The following is a 26,920-nucleotide window of genomic DNA, read 5'->3' on the forward strand; positions in this document are numbered from 1 at the left end:
GGGACCTGCAGCTCAAGAGGCATCCTGGGGACCTTCACTGCTTTCTTCCATTTCATCCTCCGATTCTGGTACCACGTCTTCACCTGCAACTGGCTCAGGCCCAGGGATTCAGCTAGATCTATTCTGGAAAGAATAGGGTGCACCTTCAGCAGAGCAAGCAGACCCCTCCCACTACCCGTTGGGCTCAGCCTGGCCCCACCGCTACCTGTCCGGGGTGGAGAGGTACTTCTGTTTCTCAAAGCGTTTCTCTAGGCCCATCAGCTGCAGCTCAGTGAACACCGTGCGGCTCCGACGCCCCTTCTTGGCCTTGGCGCCCGGCTCCCCGGTACCCGGCGTCTCCAACTTTCCGCGGAGCTGCAGCTCAAGAGGCAGGTGCGGCGCGCCAGGGGCGCCGGACAGTCCAGGCCCTGCGGCCAATAACGCGGAGCCTAGCCCGGAGCAGCCCAGCGGCGCCAGCGGGAACTTAAACACCGCCGCCTGCTCCGCCTTCAACACCGCTGCAGGGAGAGAAAGTGCGGAGCTGGTGAACTTGGGCCGTGCTCCTCCTCCTGGAGCTCCCCCGCACTGTGCACTGCGGGAGTGCTCGCCGCAGCTGGCCAGTGCCACCCAGCGTGAAACCTTCCTGCCCGGCCACAAAGCTCGAGATTTGCGCCGCCTGCCTAGGGTGACCCTCTTCAAAGCCAGCTTCAGTTCCCGCAGTCTAAGAGGGGGACCTCCCCCACCCGGGCCTCTGCCTGGTGTCCCCCAGGCCCCAGCGGCCTCCTGGATTCTCAGTGAACAAGGTCGAGGCTCCAAGATGCACAGTGTGTCTTTCAAAGAAAAGGGAAAGCAAGAAGAAATGGCAGCGAGTCAGGAAGGTGAGCCTTTGCCCCAGCCAAGTCGGCATGGCTGCGTCCGAAACCCGAATGTTAACTGAGTGAGCGCATCTGCTCCTCGGTGCGGGCGCCACAGCCCCAAGGCTGGCAGGCTGGGGTCGCTAGCGGGGGCTGGGGGTGGGCGCTTCCCCGAAACTCCAAGCACCCCCGCATCAGGAAATTGTCCTTCCCGCTTTCTCTGTTTAGACCCTTCCCGGGAAGACGTTTCCATTTTTCACAAGTCCTATGATAATTATTTTTTTGCCCGCTTCAAACGAATTGTTAGCAACAGTGCAAAAAGCGGCGGAGGGGCTGCATCAGAACTGTGTTAAAACGAACGAACTGGCCCTGTGGCCCTCCGCGCTGGCGGTGCCCTGGATGTTGGATTTTTGGGTGCAGAGCAAGGGTGTTTGCAGGGCGGTGCGCCTGCTGGGACGTAGGAGGCCTCCCTTCCCGGGCAGGCATCTTACTGCCGCGGGTGCGCGCCCCGCTGGAGTCGTCCGGGGCCGGGCAAGGTGCGGGCGAATGTGAGGAGGGGACGAGCGACTCTTGGGGGAGGGTGGGAGAGGGAAGGCAGACAGGCCCCATGGAGAGAAGTCCACCGACGGGCGGAGAGAGACCGGAAAAGGCCAGAAGAAGAAGGGGTGCGGAGGAAGAGCACAGGCAGGAAAAGGCAGGACCAGCCAAGTACGTTAGAGAACCGGTGGCGGCAGAAAAAGCCGGAGCAGACAGCTCAAGATCCAAGGAGGCCCAGCCGACCTGGACGGAAAGGGCCAGGCAGGCAGCAGCGCACAGCCAGGCCTCTCTCAGGAGACAAGGCCCACAGGAGTCAGCGCTGCGGCAGAGGCCGCGGGTTCCCCCAAATGAGACCCCGGGACGAGCGTCAGCTACCAGAACAGCCCTTGGAGACGCGGGCTTCTGCGCCGAAGGTCCGGCTTACCCGCCGTGGGCAGCCGCGGCCACTCGCGACCAGCCCTCTGCGGCTTAGGCCTGGGAGTCCGAGGCCTGAGGTCTCTTAGACCCACAGTCTGACATGAGCAGTCGGCTCCCGCGCTAGGGATGCGGGCTCGGGGCCCGACTGGAGGCCACAGGTCGGCGGTGAAGGACAGAACCGACTCCCTCCGAGCCGGCTCGGCCCGCGGGCACCAGGCCTGCCTACTGCGCGGCAGGGCGCCTGCTCCTCCTTTCCCTGGCCGGATCGCGCCCCGGGAGCCTCTGCGCCCAGAGCTGCGTCCTCGAGGCAACGCGACTCGCTCCCCCCAACCCCCGGCCCCGCACGTACCCAGGTGGCTGTGGAAGGGCCGCGCCGCCAGCAGCGCCTGCACGCCGAACTTGAGCAGCTCGCCCGCGGCGGCGGCGGCGGCGGCGGCGGGCGCGGCGCCCTTGGGCCCCGGCGGCTCGGTGAGGATCTCCTCGATCATGAAGCTGCGGTAGCGATGCGGCGGGTGGTCGGCGCAACCCTCGGGCAGTCCGAAGCGCGCGACGCCGGGCTCCCCAGGCCTCTGCATCGCGGCGCCCGCGGCTCGGTGGCGGTGGCGGCTCGGGCACGGGGCCCGCGCGGGGCTCTAGGCCGGCCCGCAGCTCCGGGCGGCGCGCGGGTACCGGCTCATGCCCCCTCCCCCGCCGGCCGACCGGGCGGAGGCGCAGGGCGCGGGCGGGGCGCGCGGGGCTCGGCGGGTCGGACCGGGGACTGCGCCCCCGCCCCGCGCCGCCGCGCCTCTAGCCCGGTCGGCCCCGCGTCACCGCCCCGCCCCGCCCCGCCCGGCCGCCCCGCCCCGCGCCGCCGCCCCCACCCCCCAGGCCGAGCCCGAGGGAGGCCGGAGAGGGGAAGGAGGCGGGATGGAGGGGGCCGCGAGAGGGGCGGGCCGACGAGACCGAGGGGACCCAGCGGAGCGCACGCCCAGGGAGGAGAGCGCGGGAGATCACGGAGACCAGACCCCCAGAGATGGGAGCGAAGGGTGAGAGAGAGAGAGAGAGGTGAGAGAGGGGCCAGCGCGAAACGGCGAGGCCACACAAGACGCGAGACAGCGAGGAGAGGGTGCCACGGACGCCGAGACGTGCGCACACAGAGGCCGACGCACGCGCGGGAACCAGCGGGCCGCGACGTGCCGGAGGGCACAGAGGCAGGCAGGCCCGGGCATGGGTAGTAAAGTAAGGCCAGGGACCGGACCGCTAGGAAGGCAGCGGCCTGGCCGGGGGTTAAGGAGCCCTGGAGAGGTCGGGAAAGGAGAGACAAAGTCCGCGCAGCATGGCTGGGAAAGAAGTAGCCATGCGCAGCCTCCTGGCCCGCGCTCAGAGCCACCCGCCATGGTGGAGTGCAGCCGCAGGCAGGTGTGCAACTCTCAGAGCAGCGGGCGCACCTGTGCACTCCCGCCTCAGTTTACCAGACTGGGCCTTATCTGTCTCAAGCTGCGGTGAGAGGTGGTCCAGCCCCGATGTGCTTATATGGCCAAGTGATGCAGGGACACATCTTCCTTGGCGATCCCCTCCTGGTGGAATGGGTCCTGTCCCCTTACTTAGAGAAAGAGACGGACACCCGGGAAGGAAACGCTGTAGCTCCACCTTTTCCCAGCTTTAGAGTAAGAGCATAGCGCTGAGCTGGGTGAAGGGCCACAGGCTGTCCTGGGAGCCTGAGGACAAACTGCGGCATCACCCTTCGGGTCTCTGAGCTGTAGAGTGCCCACACGTGACTGAGGGAGGTCCGACTTTCCCTGGCTCCCCGGAGTCACTGCAGAAATATAAACCCAAGCTGTGGGGTGAACAATCTCCTCAGCTCTCTGCTGAGTCTCTCTCTCTTGGGCTCTGCCCCTCCTGGCAAGTCACTGTCCCTTCTGGGCCTCAGCCTCCTGACCTGTCCTGAGGAGCTGCCGCTGTGGGGCTCCAGGGAGACCCTGATGACTGAACAGGGAGTCCTGCACCCATGTGCCCCACAGGTCTGCTGGGGAGGAGTGCACAGTTTGTCTGGGCAAGGCGGATGGGTTTCCAGTGGCGTCGATGGGTATCTCTGGAGGCTGCGGAGAGTGCCAGTCCTCCCCTCTCATCCCTCTGCTGACGTCCTGGACCACTTCCCCACCTCTCCCACTATGTGAGCTCTGCCCATCCTCTGGGTTTGCTTCTGGGAAATACCAGAGTAGGACCTACCATAGACATGGCCCTTCTCTCTGCAAGCTGATGCAATTTCTCCAGCCCCAGCTGCTGGCAATGAGATCCTGAGGCCAGTCCCAAGCCCTGGCACCTGCCCTAGACCTTTCGTTAAGTAGATGGCCAAGACTCTTTGTCCCCAGGGACAAAGAGAATGTCTTACCAGAGGCTCTGAGGTCCCAGCTGCCCCTCGCCACAGTGGCTGAGTGCATTTTGCTGGCACTGCCCCTTCCTGAACGTAATCGCCATCATCAGGTCTGAGAGGTGGCCTCCAGGTGCTCCATGTGTGGGTGGTCCTGTGAGTCACACGGCAGCTGTTTGGAAGGGGACAGTGTGGGACCCACGGAGGATGACCCACACGAGCAGGGCTCCCTCTCCGTGAGAGGCTGCATGACGGGGAGGAAAGCCGGTGTCTCCCTCGGCGCTGGACAGCCCAGCCTGGACCGTACTGGCCTCTAGGGCCTCTGCCTCTTTGCTGTTGCTCCTGGCATAGATCTGACTCACACTCTTCCCCTCTCAGCTCCCACCACCCCTGTAGGGCCCACTGGCCGCTGCCATCTTCCCCCACCCCTGCTTCCCTTTCTCTCGCTACCCCTCCTCCTGCTTCTGCCCACTTTGGGAGCTTTCCAAGGACATAACTTGGGGGTGCTTTCGTTTGCGGGTTAGGCCCAGCCATCCCCATTCTATCCCTTCACTCCTTCTGGGCCCCTGATGGACTCTGCCCAGCTTGGAACCGTCTCTTCTCCATGCATTTGCTCTTGGGGGAGGGGGGGTGTCTCAGGTCCTTTAGATGAAGACCCCTTCAGGGTCACATTGGACAGTGAGCAACGGTCACCAAACCCATTTGACCCCTAGTTGGACTCCGAGGTCAGGCTTGGGGAAAGGTCACTTTCAGGGTGAGACCTCATCTCTAGACTTAGGGGAATTGGAAGAGCAGGGCAGCCCAGCCCGCACCTCATTTCACAGGTGCCGCGGCCCAGAGTGCCTCTCCTAGCTCTTTGGACCCCGGCCAGGGCACTTTCTCAATGGCCCAGTGAGGTCTGTAGCGGCGCAGGTAATGAGGCCCCGGGGCTCTTTGGAGATTGCCCTTGGGGAAGCAGTCGGAGGCCTCGGCTGGCGCAAAGTACTGAGAGAGCCCGGCCGGTCACCCCTCAGACTCTCCCAGGGGCGGGAAGGCCCCTGACACCCCCCTTCACCCCGCCGCCAGACGAGATCTACCCGCGCGGTGCGATCCCAAAGCAGACCCGCAGATAACCCCTTTTAGGCGAAAAAATGTGCGCACACAGCGGCAGGGCCTCCTCTGCTCCCGAACTTCAGCGTTGTCGGCCGGCAAAGGGTTCACAGCGGGTCCCTCCTCCCCGAACGAGCCCCTCAGCCCCCACCCCAGGGGTGCAGCAGCCCGGCCAACGCCTGGGACCCGGCTGGGGCCTCCAGCCGCCGCCGCCGCGAAAATCCCGGAAACCGTCCGCTCGTGGCGGGCGCAGTGGAAAAGGTGACCTCAGCGCCCGAGGCCAGCCACCCTCTCCCGGCGGCGGGCGGCGAGGGGCTTCGGGTGGCAGGGGGGTCCCGGCGCCGCCCCGCCGTCTGGGGCCCTTTTTCCCCACTGCTCTGCCCTTCCGGACCCCACAGCCCAGCTGCAAGGGAGACGCGGGGGAAGGGGGTTACCTCCCTCCCTAACCAACCCCCTCGGCCCGGGTGCGCAGGTTCCAGACTTTCCCCCTCCGCCAGCCAAGCCTCCTCCTCCCCCGGAGCCTCCCGGTGGGATTCTGAAGTCGTTCGCCTTATGGGTCCTACGTGCCGGGGGAAGCGGAGACTCGGGGGCAGCGGAGACTCGAGTGCGCAGACCCGGGCGAGGTTGGCAGCCCTTGGCGGTGTTTCTGCACCGCCGGGAGGGGCCTGGGACCAGCTCCCCCCGAACCCCCACGCGACCTCGGCCGGTGTCCTGGCTTCTCTCCTCCTGGTCGCGCGTTGGGATCTTACGAGGCAAAAACGGCATCCGGCGGGAATGGAGCGTAGGTGGCTTCTGGACCTGTCTGGCTCACCTCCGAGGCGATCGCCCAGCAGCTGCGCGCGGGGAGTCCCACACCTCCTCCGGGTCCACAGAGCGGGAAACCGAATCCCGACGGGCCCTCCGCAGCGCCGCGCCCCCGCCCCGCCGCCAACCTGCTTCCGGAGCGCGCGCAACGCAGCTTCGCTGCCCCGCACACAGGTCCGCCTCCTCTCCCCTTTCCTCCGGGAAGTCTTCGGTTCCGATGGCCCCCAGCCTGGGGCCGCAGGCGGCGAGGACCCGCGCATCCGCCGGATCTCAGGTGGGAAGCGGCAGGAACGCACCGTCCGGCGCTCTGCTCCGCCTGATGCGTAAGTTCGAGACTGGCGACCTCTGGCCTGCCTTCAGTGTGGAAAATCTCGGGGTGCTCTCGCTCGAAGGTCACATCTCCCAGGGACCGCCGAGTTACTGTCTCGCTGGAGAAGCCGGTCTCTGTGGTACCTTCCTTCATGAAAATTTCGATGTCAAGTGTGGACTTTTCGTTTTGGATCGTTCCAAATCGCTGTGAGCTGGGGGCTCGAATTGGGTTTTGAGACGGTGCCTTAAGACACATGCCTCCCTCTTTCCTTCAAATTATCCCTTTTCGGGTATTTTACAGAACTTGCTCCTTTGGAATGTGTTACTTTATTTTTGTTTTGTGGTTATTTTTGTTAAACGTGTGGTTTTCTTTAAAAGTATGAATTTTAGAAGATTATAGGCAGGTAATAACTGGCCTGACCCAGAGAAGACCCAGGGCGACCCTGCTGGACAGGCAGAGACAAAGGCCGCCTCCGCTTCTGCCCACCCCTCCCGTGGTGCGGTTGGCTCACGCAGGGACCTTGGAGCGCAGTCCAGCTGCGCTGATCAGCGCCGGAGTCCATACCGGGGGCCTGGAAGCTTTGGCCACTGCGGCCTCCGTTCGGTGGGGCCCCTCCGCAAGCGACTGCAGCGAGGCCAGATGTGGGCCGTCTGCGGGAACTCCGAGATGTGCGCGGCACTCTGGGCGCTGCGCACCGGGGACTCAGCGCCAGGCCCCAAGGAGACTGGGTCTGACTCCTGCGGGGTGCGGGTCTGAGACCACATTCGGACTCAGAGCTGCTCCGCCTTTGGGGAGAGCGAGGGTCAGTGCTCGCCAGCCCAGGGTCCTTGTGGCTTCATCCCAGCAGGTGCCAGGTCACCCACTCGCGGGGTCACTGGTCCCTGAGGTGGAAGAATAGGAGAGGCCCTGGGACGGAAGCCGATCCTCGGGCACCACCGGCCAGGTCGCCTTTCTTTCATTTTCTTTGTCCTTCCTTCCTTGCTCTCCTGCTTCGCTCCCCTCCCTCCATTCAGTTACCGTCTTTCTTCCTTCTTTTCCTTCCTGCTCTTCCTTCTCCACCTTCGGCTCCCCTTGTCCTCCCTCTCCCAGTTTCTTTTAGTGAAAAGGAAGGAGCCAAGCCACAACTGTCCTCCTAATAATAAGGGGAGGTGTCGCACTCACGAGTGGCCCCCCAGGTACCGGATACACAGACACAGAACCGTTGGAGGCATCCGTGGTCCGTGTGTCTGGATGGGGGTCTCCTTCCCAGCCAGTGAGTGGAGAGGCTGCCCAGGGGGCCGGGCTGAGGTCAAGTAACCCCAACCCCCAGGGTGGTTGCCAGGGGCTTGCTGGCTCCTCCAAATTCTGTTAGGCGGCAGTTGGGAGGCCAGATCGCGTTGTCCTGTTCAAGTAGGGACTCCAACGTGCTGCCCTCATCCCTGACACAGAAACCCCTTCCCTGGAAGACTTGGGATGAGGATGGAGCTCCAGGGGACAGAGGCCACAGCTGCCCTACCTCAGATACCAGGCCAGGCCAGGCCTCCAGTCCCCAGACTACAGGCCAGTGCTCCTCCCTCCTGCTGGTCTGAGTGAGGATGGGGTCAGGAGCGCCCACTTTTCTGCCCCCCCCCCACCTGTGCTTCATGCAGGATCCTGGACCCGTCCCTGGGTGCCAAGAAGGGGCTCAGAGGCTTAACTCTCAAATGTCCAAATGCAGAGCTCGAAGGACTCCACAATGAGCCCAGGACCCTGTTTTCTGGTCCTTCCTTGCTCCTGCCCTTGAGCAAGCCCACTCCCTGTGCAGGCCTCAGTGTCCCCAAATGAGACAAAGAAAGGGGTGAACTGGATGAATCGTCCTCCTTGCCCGTTTTAATAGCCCCATCGGGGCTCCCCAGCATTTTCTGTAAAGGGCCAGTAAGGTCAGTGTCTTGGGCTTTCCACGCAGACAGTGTGTTGCTGCTGCCCCACTCTGCCCTTCAGCACGGACGCGGCCGAGGGAACGCATGCAGGCTGTGTTCCGCCACACTTCATTTCTGCACACCGACACTTGAGTTTGATTTAATTTTCACGTGTAACGAAGTCTTATTCTTATTTTTATTTGTTCTGGCCATTTAAGAATGTAATCCCGTTGTCAGTTGTTAGGCGGCTTGAAGCCTGGCAGGATGGAGTCCTACCATCTCCTCGCACAAACGCGTGCTTCCACACCAGAAGTGTTACCTGATCCAAAAAAAAAAAAAAAATTTTTTTTTTCTGTTTTTTTCCCCACAAAAGCACCCATTTGTTTTATAGCACTGGAGCTTGGGATATGTAAATTATGTGGTTCATCCCCTATGGCCATGTTTGACTTCTCAAGGATTTAAAGTCTTCTCAAAGCCAATACTGTCTTACACCTGGCTGACTGACAATCGGCAGCTCATTTTATTCTTTCTTTTTTTTTATTAACATATAATGTATTATTTGCCCCACTTCACAGCACTCACCATAGCACATACCCTCCCCACTGTCCATAACCAGCTACCCTCCGTTTGTTTCTTGAGATTAAGAGTCTCTTATGGTTTGTCTCCCTCCCCGATCCCATCTTGTTTCATTTTTTCCTTCCCTACCCACCACAACCCTCGACGTTGCCTCTCAAATTCCTCATATCAGGGAGATCATATGATATTTGTCTTTCACTGAATGACTTATTTCACTAAGCATAATACCCTCTAGTTCCATCCACATCGTTGCAAATGGCAAGATTTCGGTTTTTGATGGCTGTATAGTATTCCTGTGTGTGTGTGTGTGTGTGTGTGTGTGTGTTTGTGTGTGTGTGCCAGATCTTCCTTATCCATTCATCTGTTGATGGACATCTAGGCTCTTTCCATAGTTTGGCTATTGTGGACTTTGCTGCTTTAAACATTTGGGTGCACATGCCCTTTCGGATCACTACATTTGTGTCTTTAAGGTAAATACCCAGTAGTGTGATTGCTGGGTCATAGGGTAACTATTTTTAACATTTTGAGAAACCTCCATGCTGTTTTCCAGAGTGGCTGCACCAGCTTGCATTCCCACCAACAGTGTAGGAGGGTTCCCCTTTCTCCACATCCTCGCCAGCATCTGTCGTTTCCTGACTTGTTAATTTTGGCCATTCTGACTGGTGTGAGGTGGTACCTCATTGTGGTTCTGATGTGTATTTCCCTGATGTCGAGTGATGCTGAGCACTTTTTCATGTGTCTGTTTGTCAGCTCATTTAATAGACGGACTATCACAGTAGCCCTTAGGGATTGTTCAGCCCACTTTCCAGTGCCTTGGATACTCCTTGTGACAGGGTGCTCACTCTCTTAAGTGGTAGCCCTAAGAGACTCAGAGCTGGATCCTCTGAGAACCCTAGCTACTGAGAGCCCAGTGACCTGCCTGACACCTCTAGAAGGACAAAGGCCACCGTGGGTATGAGTGCTCCCTCCAGGGCCTGTCCTTTCCCATCTCTGCTCAATTCCATCTAAATCCTCTCCAGCTGCTGAAATGTGGATGGGCAAGGGGACCACAGCCTTGATTTTCTGGAAGTTTCCCAAGCCCTGAGACTTTGCAGGCCTTTGCAGCTGCCAAGTGACAGATCTTGCAAGGAATAGGCGAGGGGAAAGAATATGACAGAGAAATAGCTATTATAAATGTTTCTTGCTAGAAATATTTCCAGGAAATCTCATTCTGGTAAGGGCCTCACAGCGCCCCCCCCCCCCCCCCCCCCACGTGCATCTTCAATGGCTCTCGCGCCCTCTGCTGGTCAGATGGAGTCCTAACTGGGCTCCCTAGGACAGTCTCCTTATCCAAAGGAAAATCAAGCCAGAGCGCTCTCTCCTTTTATGTACCAGACGCTTACTGGATGCTAAGGAGACAGAGGAAAAGGCATCTTATCTGTCCTCAAGGAGCACGGTGGATCCATGGAGCCATGGAGAGCGGTAGACAGCGGTGTTCACGTGAGGGTGTTCATGGAGGGCGTTCACGTTCCAATCAGTGGGCTGGCGGCGCATGTCGGTTTTTACATGTTTGGAGACTTTTAGTGCCAGCCACAGTGGGCCTTTGCAGCCAGGCTGGAGCCCCATGCCCCGTGCTCTCTCCTGAGGGATGCTTTCTGTCCCCTGCTGCTGAGAAGGGACATCTCGGCACCCAGCTGTGGGCTCCTGCGTGTGCTCCCTAACTGGAATCACCCTGGGGACTGTCTGAGAAGCATGTCCTCTGAGTACCAGCCCCCAATATTATCTCGCTGAATTCCACTGGAGGGCACCTTTACCCCAAAGTTATAGGTAAGGAAGCAGGTACAGAGAGGCGACCTCATTTGCTAAACTGGCAGAACCACAGTTTGAGCCAGTGCTCCCTCCAGAGCCCCACCGCGGCCTCCGGGGGCTCCTCCGCCTCCTGACTTAACCCCTATATTCTCTGCAGCCCTGAGTGCTCCTGGGCTTCAGACTAGTGGCCCTCACTGCCCAAGTGCACCTCCAGCCAGGTGTCTAAAAGCACATGGTACTCACTGTGTTGAAGTCTGGACCCCTTATCCCTTGAGGCTCCCCAGGCTGCTGCTCCTGCTCCCCTAGGCGGGCAGGGTGGGGAAGATCTGCTGAGCAGGTGCAGATCTGAGCTCAGCAGGACCCTGCTGGCCAGGGGCCCTGGGAGGCAGGCCCCATTCTACCCAGAGAGCACACAGCGGGCAGGGCACCCCATGGAGGGGACACAGCAGCTAGGGTACTGGGCCAGGCCCTGTGCTGCCCCTAACTGGGGCCTAGCTGGGGTGTCCAGGAGAGACAGGATGACCACACATGGTGGCTTCAGGAAGAGCGGTCGGTTCTGAGAATCGCAGGAGGCGTTAGGGGAGGAGGGAGCTGAGCAGGTGTTGGGGTGCATCAGGTGGGCTCAAGGACCCATAGGAGCACCATTTGCTGGAGCTGGAAACCCGTCTGGAATGGAAGCTTAGAGAGGGGTCCAGGCCCTCCTGAGAGGTCTGGGTAGTCACCTGCTTGGAAACTGAAAGGCTTATTCTGGAAACATGGCGCTTCCCAAACGGTTTTGCATTCAGTGGTACACACAGTAGTGTCCTCAGCCAGGGGGTCACAACTGGAGACCGTTCTGGTGCCTGGGGACCGCTGTTGGAGGCCCAGGGAAGGTCCGGAGACCTCTGCTTTAAGCTGGAGCAAGATGGCCATGGACAAACTGCGTAGCTCTCAGGGGTGCATTGCCTGCGTGGTAAAGGGTACTTCAGTGCACAACCCACACAACTGTCCAGGAGTCCTGCAGGTATTCACTGCCTCTGTTCTCCCAGAGCAAAATGGGTTTGGAGAGACGGATGTTGTCCAGCTTATCCTGTTCTGTGGGCCCCTTTCCCAGATGATGTGCCACATCAAAACAAGGGGGGAGAACGTCCTTTCAGCACACGTCACCTGAGGGATCTACCTTCATTCGGAAATTCCGTTGTTTTGTTTTTTTTTTTTTAAAGATTGATTGATTGATTTGACAGACAGAGATCACAAGTGGGCAGAGAGGCTGGCCAGCAGAGAGAGAAGGGGAAGCAGGCTCCCCGCCAAGCAGAGAGCCCGATGTGGGGTTCCATCCCAGGACCCCGGGATCATGACCCGAGCTGAAGGCAGAGGCTTTAACCGACTGAGCCACCCAGGCGCCCCCAGAAATTCCGTTTTTAAATGTTTTGCTGTTTTATGTTTCTATTACAGATTAGAATTTAATGTATTTCTTGGCGTTCTGAGCAGGAACAAACCCAGAGCCTGCCGTATTCCACAAGCGCCCTCTGGTGACATGCCCTGTGTAAGCCCTGACTGGGGACAGACCTGTGGTCTGCCTGTCCACTACCCACTATCAGGCAAAAGGCATTTGCTAATGTAATTGAGATCCCTAACTGGTTGTGTTGCATAGATCAAAGGGGAGATGATCCCGGACCTGACCTACCTGGGGGACGGGGCCTCCCTGAAGTCAGAGTGGTTCTGCAGGCCTAGAAATTGGCTGCCACATGCTGAGGGGTCCACGGAGGGGCCATGGGGCCAGGACCCCAGGGGGCCTCCAGTTGTTGAGAGCAAGGAGGTAGACTCTGCCGACAGCCTGAGTGAGCTCTGGAGTAGTTCCGTGGTCGGCAGGGCCCGCAGCTGGGCCTCTGTGGGTCGCCGGCGGAGAACCCTGCCTGCTCCCCTGACCACAGAAGCGCTGGGATGACGAGCCCGTGCTGCTCTGTTTATGGGAACTTGTTAGGCAGCAGTAAACTCCGATTCAGTAAGGAGCCCTGTGTGGTCCAACAGGACTTCTGCTGGGAGAGACAGAACATGAGAGAACAGGACTCCGGGGACCCTTCCCCTGACTGGGACCCGGGGGGCAAAGCTGGGAGTCCGCCCTGCTGAGAGACCGTCGCATGCCTGGTCCGCATGCACAGGCTGATACCTTTAGCAGCACGCTGGCCACGGGGGCCAGGATTTCTTCCCACTTCTTGCCTGGGGCAGAAAAAAAAGGGCATTACTCTGGTCACCTGGTACCCTGCTATCCAGAGGCCATCTTGCTGTGCATAAGAGTGAGTCCGACGAAGCCCTCCCTGGAAAGGGGGGGCTGCCCCCAACCCTGTCTGAGCCTGCAGGGCTGGTGGCCACACACGTGGGACCGGGGTGTCCAGCTCCTCTGTCCCCCGTGGCTGGTTGACTCTCCTGGGCTCCGGGAGGCCAGACAAGGTAGCACGTGGCATTGAAGTCTGTCCTCCGACCTCGGGTCTGGTGCGCTGAGCCAGCCTGCTCTGTCCCTACCCGCTGTCTCAGCCCCCCACCCCACTGCCCTGCAGACGCTGCCCTGCCCACAGGAGGCCTCCCCTCCCTGGTTGCCACAGGCTTCAGCCTCTGCCAGAGCCCGGCCGCTCTGGCTTTCCCACTCTTGCTTCCCTTGTTCTCCTGGCCAGAGGAAGAGCTCAGCGGTCCCCGTTGGGGGGCCTTGCCCACTCCGTGCAGGGGAGCACATGAGGCATCAGGAAGGCCCTGAGTACGCCACGTCCCTATGCCGCCGTGTAGATGCCGTGTGTGCTCGCCATGGGAGGGGCACGGAGCTGCACAGCCTCGCGGCAGGTGTCCTGCAGCGCGGTAGGGAGGGCGGTGCTGGAGCCACCCCAAGGACGTGTGTCCAAGAGTCAGGGCGCAACGATATATCCACTAGCATCCCACACAGACAGCGCAGGGAAATTGGCCCTGGGCAGCTGGATGTTCCGTCCGTGGCCTGGAGGGTCCAGGGTGGGTCCAGGTGGGTAAGGGCTTCCGAGGCTCGCACACACCCCATAGGAGCCCGGCCCGGGGAGGCGTGTGCAGCTGGGTCAGAGCACCCAGAGCTTCTCCTCCGTCTCAGCTGAGAACCTCATGTTTCTAGGAGGCTGGGGTAGTTCTGATCTTTAAAAACGCCCGCAAGGAAGGTTCTGGAACAGGGCCGTCACTGGCTTTGTGGTTTCCTGGGCTCAGTCTGTTCTCTCAGCTGGAGGCTGGAAGTGCAGGATCAGGGTGTCCTCGGGGCTGCCCTCCCCCTGAGAGCCAAGGGAGGACGTGTCTTTGTCTCCTCCAGCTTCTGGTGGCTGTGGCCGCTCTAGTGTCTGTGGTCACATGGCCTTCTTCCCATGAGTCCATGTCCCCAGATCTCCCTCCTCATGAGGCCTCCAGTCACTGGGTCAGGACCCACCCTGATCCAGCCTGAATTCATCTCAACAAATTACCTGTTTCCAAGTAGAATGACATTCAAAGGCCCCAGGGAGTTAGGACTTCAATATGTCTCTTTGTGGGACACAATTTACCCAGCACTGCCCACAGAGCATCTTCATACAAATTAGATAAAGACACACTGTCTTGCAGATAGGCATGGCGCAGCAGCAGAGCACAGGCTGGGGCTGAGCCCCTTGCTTGCCCTCGAGCTTGATACCCTGGCGCTGCACAATTGTAAGCAGCAGCCCTGTTCTAGAACCTCTCATTTATAGGTTTAACATCCATCCCAGGTAAAATGTCCAGACTGGAATTTCACTTTCAACCTGGGCCAGAAGGTGTTTTGAAGCCCAAGGGAGGAGCCGAGGCAGGGGGCCAAGGCAGGGTCTGCAGCAGGTGAGGCCAGGGGTACATTATCTGCAGAGAATTTAAGAACAATCACAAAGCTGAGTATAAGATGATCTGCTTTTTATTACCACCATGCACCACTATTCTAAACAGGGTAACCCAAATCTTCCATTGCTTTCAGTTCTTTTTTTTTTTTTTAAGATTTTATTTATTTATTTGACAGAGAGCAATCACAAGTAGGCAGAGAGGCAGGCAGAGAGAGAGGGGGAAGCAGGCTCCCTGCTGAGCAGAGAGCCCAATGTGGGGCTCCATCCCAGGACCCTGAGATCATGACCTGAGCTAAAGGCAGAGGCTTAACCCACTGAGCCACCCAGGCGCCCCTCATTGGTTTGAGTTCTAAACAATCACTACAGGGTTTCCAGGTGAGCACGTGCTTAGTCTCTGTCTTTTCGTGAACACTGTGGCCTATGTGAAGTTGCTTGGAGATCCGGGACATTGCAGCCACCCAGGCATTCACATCCATCTTGAGGGTAGGGGGCTTTGGGACCTTGGGCAGTCATGGCACAGTGGAACTGCACACCCATGACACCCAGGGTAGTCAGTGTCCCTCCAGAAAGCACAGTGACCACAAAGACAAAGATAAACCTCGAGCTCCTTCAAGTCTGCGGTTCTGTGAGAGCGCTGGGAGTTTTTATTAGTGTTTAAACCTTCCGACGGTGGAAGGTGTGAGGTGAGGGGTAACCCTTCTATATCCTGCACACAGTGGTTGCTACTAACCTGTGATTAAATGGGGGCGCCTGGGTGGCTCAGTGGGTTAAGCAGCTGCCTTTGGCTCAGGTCATGATCTCAGGGTCCTGGAATCGAGTCCCGCATCAGGCTCTCAGCTCAGCAGGGAGCCTGCTTCCCCCCTCTCTCTCTCTGCCTGCCTCTCTGCCTGCTTGTGATCTCTGTCAAATAAATAAATAAAACCTTTTTAAAAATGGTAAAGAATGGGGGCCCCCCGGTGGCTCAGTTGGTGAAGCCTCTGCCTTTGGCTCAGGCCACGATCTCAGAGTCCTGGGATCGAGCCCCGCATCAGACTCCTCATTCAGCAGAGAGCCCGCTCCTCCCCTTGCCATCATCCCTCCCCTTTGTCTCTCAAATAAATAAGTAAAGTCTTTTTTTTTTAAATGGCCAAGAGCAGCATCATGTACCAATGCCAGCTTCCTGCTGTGGATATTGGTTAACTACAGTTAATCAACCTCAGTCGTCACCACTTGCAGAATGGCCAGAAGGCACTCAGGGACTTCTCTATACTACCTTTGAATCTGTGATATAGTTCAAAATAAAAACTTAAAAAGGTAATGGGGGACAAGAATGATTTCAGAAACCAAGCCAAACCAAACCAACAAACAACCCCCCCCAAGACACCACAATAGTCCAAATCGCAAAGCATAATCATTTTGTTTGTAGTGTACATTTATTCTGTATGTGAACTATTTTACTGCATTCAGATATCTTTGAAATTGAGATTTATTATTCCTTTAAAATTATGTCACTTATTTGAATTCTATTTAAAGGTTTTTAAACCGTAACAGACCAGTATATAGGTTGAAGGTTTTCCCCTTGGAAAAAGTGCATTCAAGTCGGTTAGAGGTATCAACCCACTGGCTTCTTCCTATTTTGTGTGATAATATATATTTTTTTACTGGAATGTAGTTCAGAAAAAGTCAACTGAGTTCCTTTACTGTCATGATGGAGGCTATGACTAAAGTTATCTGCGAGGTAAACACAGGGGCTTGTTATCTGCGAGGTAAACACAGGGGCGCCCGTGGCCCGAATGTCAGGGCAGGCTGGCTCTGCGTTTGGTTCCCGGGAGGGAGACAAGTTGCAGGAAGCTTTGCCCCCAGAGATGAAAGCTGCCCCACTCAGATGTACTTACCAACGCTCTTGTAGGGGTGACTCTTGGTCATTTGGGACCCAGTGCACGCGGACACTGGGTTCAGGCGGGAATCCGAACAGCAACTGTGTTCCCTCTGTGGGCCTCCCACATAAAAGGGCCCACAGACACTCATCCTCGTGCTGCGGAAAGGAGCTATTGGGTCCCATGTGGGTGTGCCGTGTTCCACATCCTCACCACTGCACACGCGTCACTGCTCTCAGCTGCTCTCTACACAGCCCAAGTACCCCTCCACCCCTGGGCCTCAGTTTCCCCATCTGCAAGTGGATGGCCCTCCAGGTGCCTGCCAGTGCTGATGTCATATTTGCCCCAGATGTCATGGTCCAGGACCCACCCATTCCTCTCTGCAGCTACTCAGTCCATGAGCCAGCCACCCACAACAGTCCTAGGGACTGGGCACGGTCTTCTCCCCCTTCTACGTAAGGAAACTGAGGTGAGCTACGTTGGTAACTTGCCTGTTTACTCTGTAGTGAGCGTGGAGCTTGAACCTCAGCGCTCCCAGCGCTCCCTGACCGCCAGGCCTCCCTTCCTGCACTGCGGGCGGAAACAGACTTGAAGTTCCCAGGACCACCGGTGTACCAGTGAAACTGCAAGCCCGGTATGGCAGGGGGCCCGCTAACACTGCAGGAGTGCAGGCAGAGGCAAGGTTATTTGTCAGGCAGGTTGTGGGAGGTCAGATAGAGGAGTGGGGGAGACCCACCGGTGTCGGGGCAGCATCGTATTAGTATGGGAGGTAGACATTGTAATAATATTACCTCTTCCTATCCATGAGCATGGAATGTGTTTCCATGGATTTGTGTCTTTTTAAATTTTTTTCATCACTATCTTATAGTTTTCAGTGTACGGGTCCTTCCGTGGTTAAATTTATTCCTAAGTATTTTATTCTTTTTTGATGCCGTTTTAAATGGGATTCTTTTCTCTTTTTTTTTTCTTTGAGAGAGCACAGGTGCGCACATACACACATACACACACAAGTGGCGTTAGAGATAAAAGGGCAGAGGGGGAGAGAGAATTGTAAGCAGGCTTCACGCCCAGCTCAGAGCCCAATGCAGGGCTCAATCTTACCATCCTGAGATCATGACCTGAACAAAAATTGAGAGTTGGAGGCTTAACCCACTGTCCCACCCAGGAACCCTGGGATTGTTTTCTTCATTTTTCTTTCCAATAGCTCAGTATTAGTGTATATAAACAGAACAGATATTTGTATATTGATTTCGTGTCCTGCAACATTAATGAATTCATTTACAAACTCTAGAGATTTGGGGGTGGAGTCTTTAGGGTTTACTGTATATAATACCATGTTTCTGCACATAGTGACAGTTTTGCATTTCCCTTTCCAATTTCCGTGCTTTGTATTTCTTTTTCTTTTCTCATGACCCAGGCTGAGGGCTTGTGTTTTTATATCTAAATGGATTTTTTGTTGATGACACTTAATTGGGTCTTGCTTTTTTATCGATCTCTGACTTTTAGTATGAGCATTTAGACCACTAACATTTAATAAGGTTCCCCATATGGTTGGATTTAAAATCTACAATATAGATTTTTTTTCCCTTTATTGCCTTTTTACTTATCCTTGCCTCCTTTTAGGGCAAAAAATTTTTGTGGTTTCAGTATGTCTCCGTGTTTATTAGTCACTCGAGGGTTTACACCAGTCACAATCTATGTTCAGATAATATTATCTCATTTGTCATATATGAATCTTACAACAGTCAACTTTGCATGTTCTCCCTCCCCCACTCTGCGTGTTGTTGTTGTACATTTTAATCCTGCATATGCTGTAAACCGCAGAATACACTGTTGGTTTTTTGCCTTAAACAATCCATCTTCCTTTAAGAAGATTTTTAAAAAAGGAAAAATGTATTTAGAATTTATGTACAATTTGCCAGTGTAGATGTTCTACGTTACTTTTCTGGAGGAACACAGTTTCTTCCTGGTTCCATTAGTTCTTGAAGCAGCGGCTTTAACATTTCTTGTAGTTCCTGTCTGCTGGTGAATAGTTCAGCTTTTCTTTCATCTTTTTTGAAAGATGTGTTCATGGGGTATAGATTTCTGGGTTGATACATGTTTTTTTCTTTCAGCCCTTAAAAGTGGTGCTGTATTGGGCTCTGGTCTGTGCGGTTTCTGGACAGAAGACCACTGTCACCTCTAGTCTTGCAATGTGCCTTTCCGTCTCCAGCGACTTCACTTATCCTGTACCTTTGTGGAGTTGTCTTTATATTTCTTCCTTTAGCATTTGCTGAGCTTCATGGATGTTTGGGCTTGTCATTTTCCTCAAATGTGGAAATTTTCAAGTATAATGTCTTCAAATATTTTTATGTTTTTCCTCTCCTCCTGGGACTCCAATTACAAGTCTGTCAGACCACCCGATATTGTCCCACCGCTCACTAACATTCCTGGGTTTTTCGAGTATTGTTTTTCTCTGCGTGCTTTAGTTTGGATACGCCCAAACTGCAAGCTGTGAGGTCGCTGATTTTTCCTTCTGCAGAATCTCATCTGCTCTCAGTCCCGTCCAGTTTATTTTTCACCTCAGTGTCACAGTCTTCATCTTTTTCACGCCTTCCATTTCTTTCCTCACGATGTCCACATTCCCCTTTACAGCCTTGAACACAGTTACAAGATTTTTAATATAGCTGCTTAGTATCTTCATCCATTAGCGCCATTACCTGTCACTTCTCAGTCTGATTGTATCGACTGATTTTTCTCTTGGTTGTGGGTCCTTTTCCCTGCTTCTCTGCATCTCCGGTTGTTTGAGGATTTTATCAGCTCTGCAGTGCTGTTCAGTGCTGCGCAGCATTATGTTATTTTACAGAGTGTTGCGTTTTGTTCTGTCTGCAATTACTTGCAGATGAATCCAATCCTTTCGAGTTTTGATTTTAAGATTTACTACAGGGAGGGGCACCTGAGTGGCTCAGTGGGTTAAGGCCTCTGCCTTCAGCTCAGGTCATGATCTCAGGGTCCTGGGATTGAGCCCCGCATCGGGCTCCCTGCTCAGCGGGGAGCCTGCTTCCCTTCCTCTCCCTCTCTGCCTACTTGTGATCTCTGTCAAATAAATAAATAAATAAATAATCTTAAAAAAAAAAAAGATTTACTACAGGGATTTCAGAGCAGCTCTGGGTCTAGGGATAATTTAGCCCTGCTACTAGGGATGGCCCTTGAGAACACATTGCCCAGCGTCCCAGGCAGTATGAGGACTATGGGAACAAATACTATTCCCAGCCTGATCTAAACTCCCAAGAATTGTTGTCTACTGCTTTCTGAATCTCTTCCATTGCTCTCAGAGAGTTTCCTCCCCTATACGCACGAGGACTCTTGACAAAGACTTGGTGGAATGCCTCTGTAGATGCCTGGAACTCGGTCTATAGCACTTCTGCACTCTGTCTTGAATTGTCTAACTTTCTTGACATCTGTGTTCTGAGTGCAGTGGGACCTCTGAGTCCTGCTCTGCTGCACAGACATCACCCCAGGCAGTGATTTGGGACACCTGTGGGGCTCGCCCAACTTTTCACTTCTCAGTCCTGTGCTACCTGCTTTATAAAGCCTGGAAACTCTTGCTCCAGACATTTCCCCAAGTGTTCTATTTTTGTATGGCCAGAGGGCAACTCCCATAACATTTAATCCTTCATGGACAGGAGTAGATGTCATCCACTGAGTTCTTAATTTCAGTTATTACGGCTTTCAATTCTAGAATTTCTGTTTGATTGTTGTTAATGGTTTCCAGTTCTCTGAGAAGAACTTTCCGTGTTTTTATGGGATGTATTGAAGACATGAAATACAAAACTTAAGTATTTTAAATTTCATGTCTGATAATCCCAGTATCAGGGCGTTCTGTGGGTTTGTCTTCAGTCTTAGTTTTTTCTCTTAATTTTTGGTCAATTGTTGTCTTTTTGTGTGCCTTCCTAAATCTGGCTAAGTGCCAGACCTTTGTGGTTTACAAACTATGAAGACAGCTTGAGACTTTGGATTCTTTCTTACACAGAGATTTACTTTTGCTTCTAGCGGGCCATTAGGAAGGGACAGGCTACCTTATTATATGAGACACTGGGCTGCCTTGAAGCTGCCTTTTGTCCTTGTGATTGATGATCCGCTTCCTGTCTACCCTTTTGGTTAGAGTGTACCCCTCCAGGGACCCAGTAGAGAGCCTGGGGCATTGGACATCCTCCCCTCCTTGGCGACCTCCGAATGACAATTGTCCCCAGGCTCATGGAGTCACCAACAGTGAGCTTCACAGCCTCTGCAGCAGCAGCAGCAGCGTTTGTAACTGGCAGATACTTACCTTGAGGGGGAAATGTACCAGTCGTTGGACTCCCCTCCCTGGGCTCTTTGCAATGCTGTCCAAAGACACTTATTTGTACTGGGTCTGTCTTTTTATAGTCGTTCTTGGTTCGAGGGTTAGTTCGAGACAATCTGGTTCACTGTTACAGGAAATAAAACTCAGCCCTGATTTCTTCCTAGTAATATCTTTTGAGCCTGAGATGGCAGAGGCTGTGCCCAGTGATGAAACATCCCTGAAAACATCCTGTAGTCGAGGCTGACTTGGAGTTCCTGAACGCCGAGGCTGGAAACGTGAACAGGACCCTCCCCACCCTGTAATGAAGCCAGGCAGCAGGATCCTTGAACTCCAACAACTTTGTACAGAAGAGATTTACCGCTATGACACATGCAAATGCCTTGTTAGAAAGGGCGTGGCCTGCTAGGCATCCTAAGCTTAGGGACACGGTTATCCTATTAATATCCAGGAACTAGATATTAATATTCACTCAAGGGACCGTTGCTAGCAAATCTAAGTCAGTTTTCTGAGGGTATATCATAAAAATCTAGTCCAGATGCTTGCATTAAGCTCTGAACCTCTTTCCTCAGTTGCCTCCAGGAGAACTCCCCCCCCCACACACCTTGATGTCCAAGAGTACCTCAGGCTCAAGGCTAAACTGTCTTTCCCCCAGATCCCTTTTTTTCAGAGAAAAACTTCTGAAAGGACACTGATGATACTACTTTAATAGGGGCCACATCTGGGGAGTTTAACTGTGGGACCAGAGAAGAACAGAAGGTGGGGGGGAGCTGCTTTTGCTTTGTAGCTTTTGCTCTCTCCAGTCTTGAAAACAAATTTAAATGATGAATGGGTATCACCCTCTGGGCACAGCTGGCACGAGGGAGGGAGAGTGGATCTGATGGGCAAGCAGACTACAAGTGCACCAGCCCAGGTTCAAAGTCCAGTGGTCCCCAAATGCCCTGTGTAGCTGGTTTGGTAAAGCCAGGTTCCAGTCAGGCAGCATGCCTCGGAGAAGGCTGCCCATCCCAGACTGTCTGGTCACAACACTCGTGTCCGCAGCGGGGAGACGTGGGAAGAGTGAGCTTGTATGAGCTGAGAGAGGACAGACAGACGATGGTGATGGATTGTAGCTCACTGTCTACCCCCGACTCTCCTGACACAGGTTCCACCTGATTCCTCAGCCGAGAGCGAGGCGGGTGGCGGGCTTGACCAGCTGTCCACCAAAACTGGAACACAGCCACCCTGCAGCCTCTTTTGTGTCCCTGTGTGACCCCATGAGTAGATGTGGCCAAGGGAATGGGAGCAGAAGTGCGCTCCTCTCTTTCTGTCCCTGCTGTGTTGGTTTTCTCGGGCGGCGGTAACAACGCGCTGTATGCCAGGAGGCTTTAGCATCAGAGACCGTGGTCTCCCGGTTCCAGAGGGGACGTCTGAGGTCCAGCGCCGGCAGGTCGGTTTCCCCTTAGGCCTTTCTTCTCCCTAGGCCGTCTTCCCTGTGTCTTCACACAGTCATCCCTCCATGTGTGTCTGCGCCCTGACCTCTCCTCGGTCCTGCTGGGTGAGGGTCCACCCTAAAGACCCCATTAGAAGCAGTCACATCTGTAAAGACCCCACTTCCAGAGAAGTCACCAGAGCTTAGGGCTTCGACTCAGAAATACTTTGAACTGAAAAAAAATATTGAAATATGCGAGGTGTCCATACAGCAACGCAGACGGTGTCTGATGCCCCGCAGACGGGTAGAGAGGGTGCCAGCAACCTCAGGGACCTGTCCAGTACAGCCACCATGGCTGGGGCAGTGGCCGGAACTGGAGCCACCAGCCACTTGGGTCTGCGGCAGCCCACTGTCCTTCAGGAGCTCCCACATGCGTCTGATCGTCGAGGGCAATGGGAACACTGCGGGTGTCACTGGCTTCCTTTGGGGCTCTGAGGGCAGCATTGGTTTCTTCAGTCTCCTGGGAGGGGGTCTGCTTCCTGTGCACCAGCCTGGGGGAGCAGAGGGTGCGGGTGGACCACTTGGCCTTTCCTGCCATGATGCTGAACCTGTACCCTTCCGGGTCACGGTGTGTATCTGTTCCCAGAGATCATGCTGACCTCTGACCTGACTGTGGGCTTACAGGAAACTGGGAGGGGCTGTGCTGTGTCTTGAACGGAACGAGGCTCCCTCTTGGAGGCGTTTGCCCCGGCAAAGTTAGCAGAGGGACATAAAGCAGAAGAGCCTCTCCTTGGACAGCAGAAGGCGTCACTTCCGCTGCTGGTGGAGGCTGAGAGGGAACTGTGGGCTCCATGTCACCAGTTTCTTCCGGGTCCAGCCAGATTTCTCCATTCTGAGTTTCCTCCACTGTCAAGTTTCAAGATCCTGTTCCTTCCTGATCAATACCCTAACTTACATGAGAAACTTGACAAGACTGAATTCCACTGTCGACATTGAGCAACCTGCATCGCTAAATACTGTGCTCGATTTCCATCTAAGAAATGATGCTCTATGGGTCTTACATGGGACTTCTGTGCTTCTCAGAAATGGCTCGGGCCAAGATTAACACCTCCCCAGCTCCCGTTTTCTCTCCGAAAGAGCTCAAGCGCACCCACTTCTGCTGTAACAGTCAAACCCAGCAGCCACTGGGATCGGAGTCCAGTGCTGTGGTCCACAGTGTGTCATGGTTCCCAGCCTCTCACCTCCCCTGGGCGAGGAGCTCAGCACTGCACAGGAGCCCGAGGGCACCCAGCGACCTCCAGATTCCATCTGTACGGTCCCAGCACCAGTCCTCTGTCAGTTTGGATCCGAGCGAGGCACAGAAACCACATAGCGATTTAAAGGGGAAGTTTAGTCTGAGGAATTGGTAAGCTGTGATTAGGGCGTAATGCAAAGATGAAAAGCGATCTCTAAAGGGAACCGGATGGCTGGATAAACAGACCACGGTTCTCACAGGAAGAACACACAGGCCACGTTGTTCTCGGACGGGGCGCACAGGGGAGCGCGGACTCGGAGGGAGTCCTGGTTCCTTCCTCAAGCCTGGGGCTCAGAGTCATCAGGGGAGGTGTGGCTGCACCCCCTCCCCACCCCCAGGAGGGCCCAGGGTTTTGCTTGCTGCCCCGCCAGCGGTCACCTGCCGTCTCTGGGCCGCAGGAAACAGCGGTCTGGGTTCGCCTTCTCGTTGCCGGCACAGCACATGGTCTCAGGAGCAAGGCGTTCATGCGGGGTGAATTGCAGCTGCAGAGCCACCAAGCCCGTTCCGCGGGCCGTGAGATTTCGGGGACATGCGTTCTGGGGCTCCGAGCGTGTGCCTGGGGCGGACGGAGCCCCCGTGGCGGTTCCCGGAGCCTGTGGCGGGAGCGAGAAGCGGATACAGCCCCGGCCGCCCAGGGGCCAGCGCCGGCCCTCTGGCGCCCTCTGCTGACCAGGCTTGACCTCACACCCAGGCCGGGGACGTGCGCTCGGAGCCCAGGCGGTCCGCGAAGCTGCTTCGGGGTGAGTCTGCGGCTCGGAGGCAGCGAGGAGCCCCGACGCGTGCGCCAGCCCAGGAGCCGCGCCGGTGCGGGCCGGCGGGGGAGCGGATGAGCGACGGGGCTCGTCGACCGGACGGAGCGCGCCGCTCCGCAGCGGAAGGTCGCGAGCTGCCGGCACGCGCGCGCGTCCTCGCGAAGGCGTGCTGGGGGCAGGACGGGCGCGGGGCGGGGCGCGCGGCGGGGCGCGGGGCGCGGGGCGGGGCAGAGGCTCAGCCGGCGCGGAGTCAGCCGCGTGGGGCTCCGCGAGAAGACGGGCCCGGGGCACGCAGAACCTTCTGGGATGCTGGCCGTAGAGTCCTGCCGGTTCAGTGGCTGGACGTTGTTCAAGACTCCAAGTTCTACACTTTGACGAGCGCATATGATTCCTGTAAGTTATGCCACAATAAGGCTCTTTTTAAAAAGTTAGCGGGAAAGGATGGCCTCAGGAAAAGCAAGACTCCTAGGAATGCAAACTATCCGATAAGGGGGCACGGATCCCACCCCGAGGGCCGGCTGACAGCAGAGAACGTGCCCGGGGCGGCGGGAGCTGACAGATGCTGACTCTGGCTTCGGGACCAGCCGTTCAAACGAGCACCGTCAACGCACACCTCTTGGTGGCTTTCCTTCTGGGGCGGGGTGTGTAAACCGAGTTGTCCTCCTCCTACTGTTTACTCGGCAATTTCGGCTGTGATGAATTTCCATGACTTTTGGAGGGGAGTCACAAAATTTCCAGGTAGGACTTTGAGCTAGAACAGGAATGAGCCTACAGACGTTATTATGGGGAGTAATGGGGCTTTGTGCGTCCCCTCCTGGGCGTGAGAAGGGACAGTCCCCCACAAAGCGTGACCATGTCCTGTTGGAAAAGTGTGAGGCTTCTATTCTTTGTGGATCACAATTTGGACACAGGTGGTGAGTGGTCACGATGCTAGATTCCTGCTGCTGTCACTGTGGCCCACCCCTGCATCCTGACGGAGGTTGCTCTGCAGGGCGAGGGGCATCGCCGTGCTCCCAGGACCCCAGGGAGGGCAGGGAGACTCTGCATCCCAGCACCTGTCTGGAGAGTGGATGGTGGTCCCAGAGCAGGAGTGAGAGCGACCCCTGGGGTCCTGGTTAGCATTTCTTTTTGCTCTTCTAGACCTTCTACCTCACTGGTAACCAATTCTCTGTATGAATGTTTCTGTGTAAATTCCTGCTGGGGTTTCTGTTTTCTTGATAAGACTGTGGCAAATACAGCGTCAAAAACAGTGGTCCTACATTACAGGGCCAGGTGGAGATGCGCTGATGACCTGATACCATTTAAATGGGTGGTTTTAAAGTATTTGTTCAACACTTACTTAGCAGGAAGGCTGAGCATGCTAACTAAATGAAGGCAGGACCCAGAAGGAAGAAAGGCTCCAGGTGGGGCCCCTCCAGCCTGTCCCCGCCTCCAGAGAATTCATTTCTGGCCCCGAATCTGCAGTCTCTCCTTAGTAAAGAAAGCCCTGCGAGGAAGGGCAGCACCCTCTCTGGAGGTGACCTTCTCCTCCCCTGCTCTCCCCTGAGGGCAGATCTGGAAAAGATGCTGTCTCTGCCTTGCTGCCGCCTTCCCTGACTTGGGCTGCTCTGCCCTGGCTAAAAGGAAACGTGGTTTTCCCTAAGTGCTCGGGTGCTCCTGAAAGGGGTGGCTTGGCCCTGCATGTCCCTCGCACCACTCCTGACGCCCCGCCCCAGACGTCCCCATCGTAACCATTTAGGCCGTGACACAGAAGGCACACAGAAGTTGGAAAAGAGCGGAAACAAAGGATTTGAATAAGAACCAGCGTCTTGGAACATATTCATTTGTTCAGAGTATAATAGAAAACCACCAGTTCAACCAAGAGCCAGGCAAATCTCGACGTCATTGAGAAAAGACAGTGAACAGAATCCAACACTGAGCGGACACAGATGCTGGAATTATCCAGCAAGGGTTTTAAAGGAGCCATTGCAGAAATGCTCCAGGGAGCAAGTAGGAACCTGCTAGCGACCAATGCAAAAAACAGAAAGTCTAAGTAAAGAGGTAGAAGGTGTAAAGAAGAAACAGAGGAGACATTTAGGCGTGAAACCTACAAATGAACGACTCAGCGGACGGACAGTGGCAGGTGGACAGGAGAGCACGGAGGAAAGGGTCAGTGAGGTCAGAGGTGGAAGGACAAATTACGTGGCTTCAACGATGAGAAAATGGATCGGAGAAACACATGAACAGAGCCCCCAGCGGAACGATGACAAAAGTTGCCCAGGGACATCCTGGCATCTCACCTGGAGAAAGAAGGTGGGCTGAAAGATGCTCAAGGAAATCCTTGCTAAAATTCCCCCAATTTAGCAAAAAACGTTAACCTGCAATGGGGGAAGTTGAGGATAATACATGATAACCTCAGTGAAACCCACACCAGAACCCACCACCATCAGACGGAAAACAGAAGCAGAAATCTCAGGCGGCCGGAGAAACGAGGCCTCGTCTGCAGAGTGAACAGGCCGCCTGCCGGCTGACTTGCTGCCAGAAACAGCGGCCACTGGGGGATGCGGCGCGTCTCCCCGTGAGCGGGGACAGAAGACAGCTGGGGGCCCGGAATCCTGCCCCCCCCCTTGTGGGGAAACCTGTCAGGAACCAAGAGGACAGTGAGACGGGCTCCAAAACAAGGAAGACCCAAGTCAGTCCCCAGCAGATTGCTCTGAAAGATCTTCTCGAGACTGAAATGACAAAGAAGGATCTTGGAAATGCGGGAAGGAGCCAGAGAGACACAAACGGTGAAGGTTTGGGCAGATCCAGCGTCTTCGCTTCTCCCCTCGAGCCCTCTCAGTCATGCTTGGTGGTTGAGGCAGATCGGTGTTGGGTGGACCGGGGAGCAGGAGCAGCCAGG

General features: G+C 55.6%; 1 protein-coding gene across 1 annotated transcript in view; it reads right to left on the reverse strand.

Annotated features, from left to right (window-relative positions):
• Nucleotides 1–2,471, reverse strand: part of BARX1 (BARX homeobox 1) — a 3,863-nt gene extending 1,392 nt beyond the window's left edge. The window contains exons 1-3 of the mRNA XM_059412335.1: nucleotides 2,137–2,471; nucleotides 206–497; nucleotides 39–123 (exon numbers count right to left, since the gene is read on the reverse strand). Coding sequence (XP_059268318.1) covers nucleotides 39–123; nucleotides 206–497; nucleotides 2,137–2,362 — 603 coding nt within the window. The 5' untranslated portion in view covers nucleotides 2,363–2,471. The remainder of the gene's footprint in view (nucleotides 1–38; nucleotides 124–205; nucleotides 498–2,136) is intronic.
• Between the last annotated feature and the right edge of the window lie 24,449 nt (nucleotides 2,472–26,920).

This window comes from Mustela nigripes, chromosome 9 (assembly GCF_022355385.1).
Source record: "Mustela nigripes isolate SB6536 chromosome 9, MUSNIG.SB6536, whole genome shotgun sequence".
Classification (NCBI taxonomy): Eukaryota; Metazoa; Chordata; class Mammalia; order Carnivora; family Mustelidae; genus Mustela; species Mustela nigripes.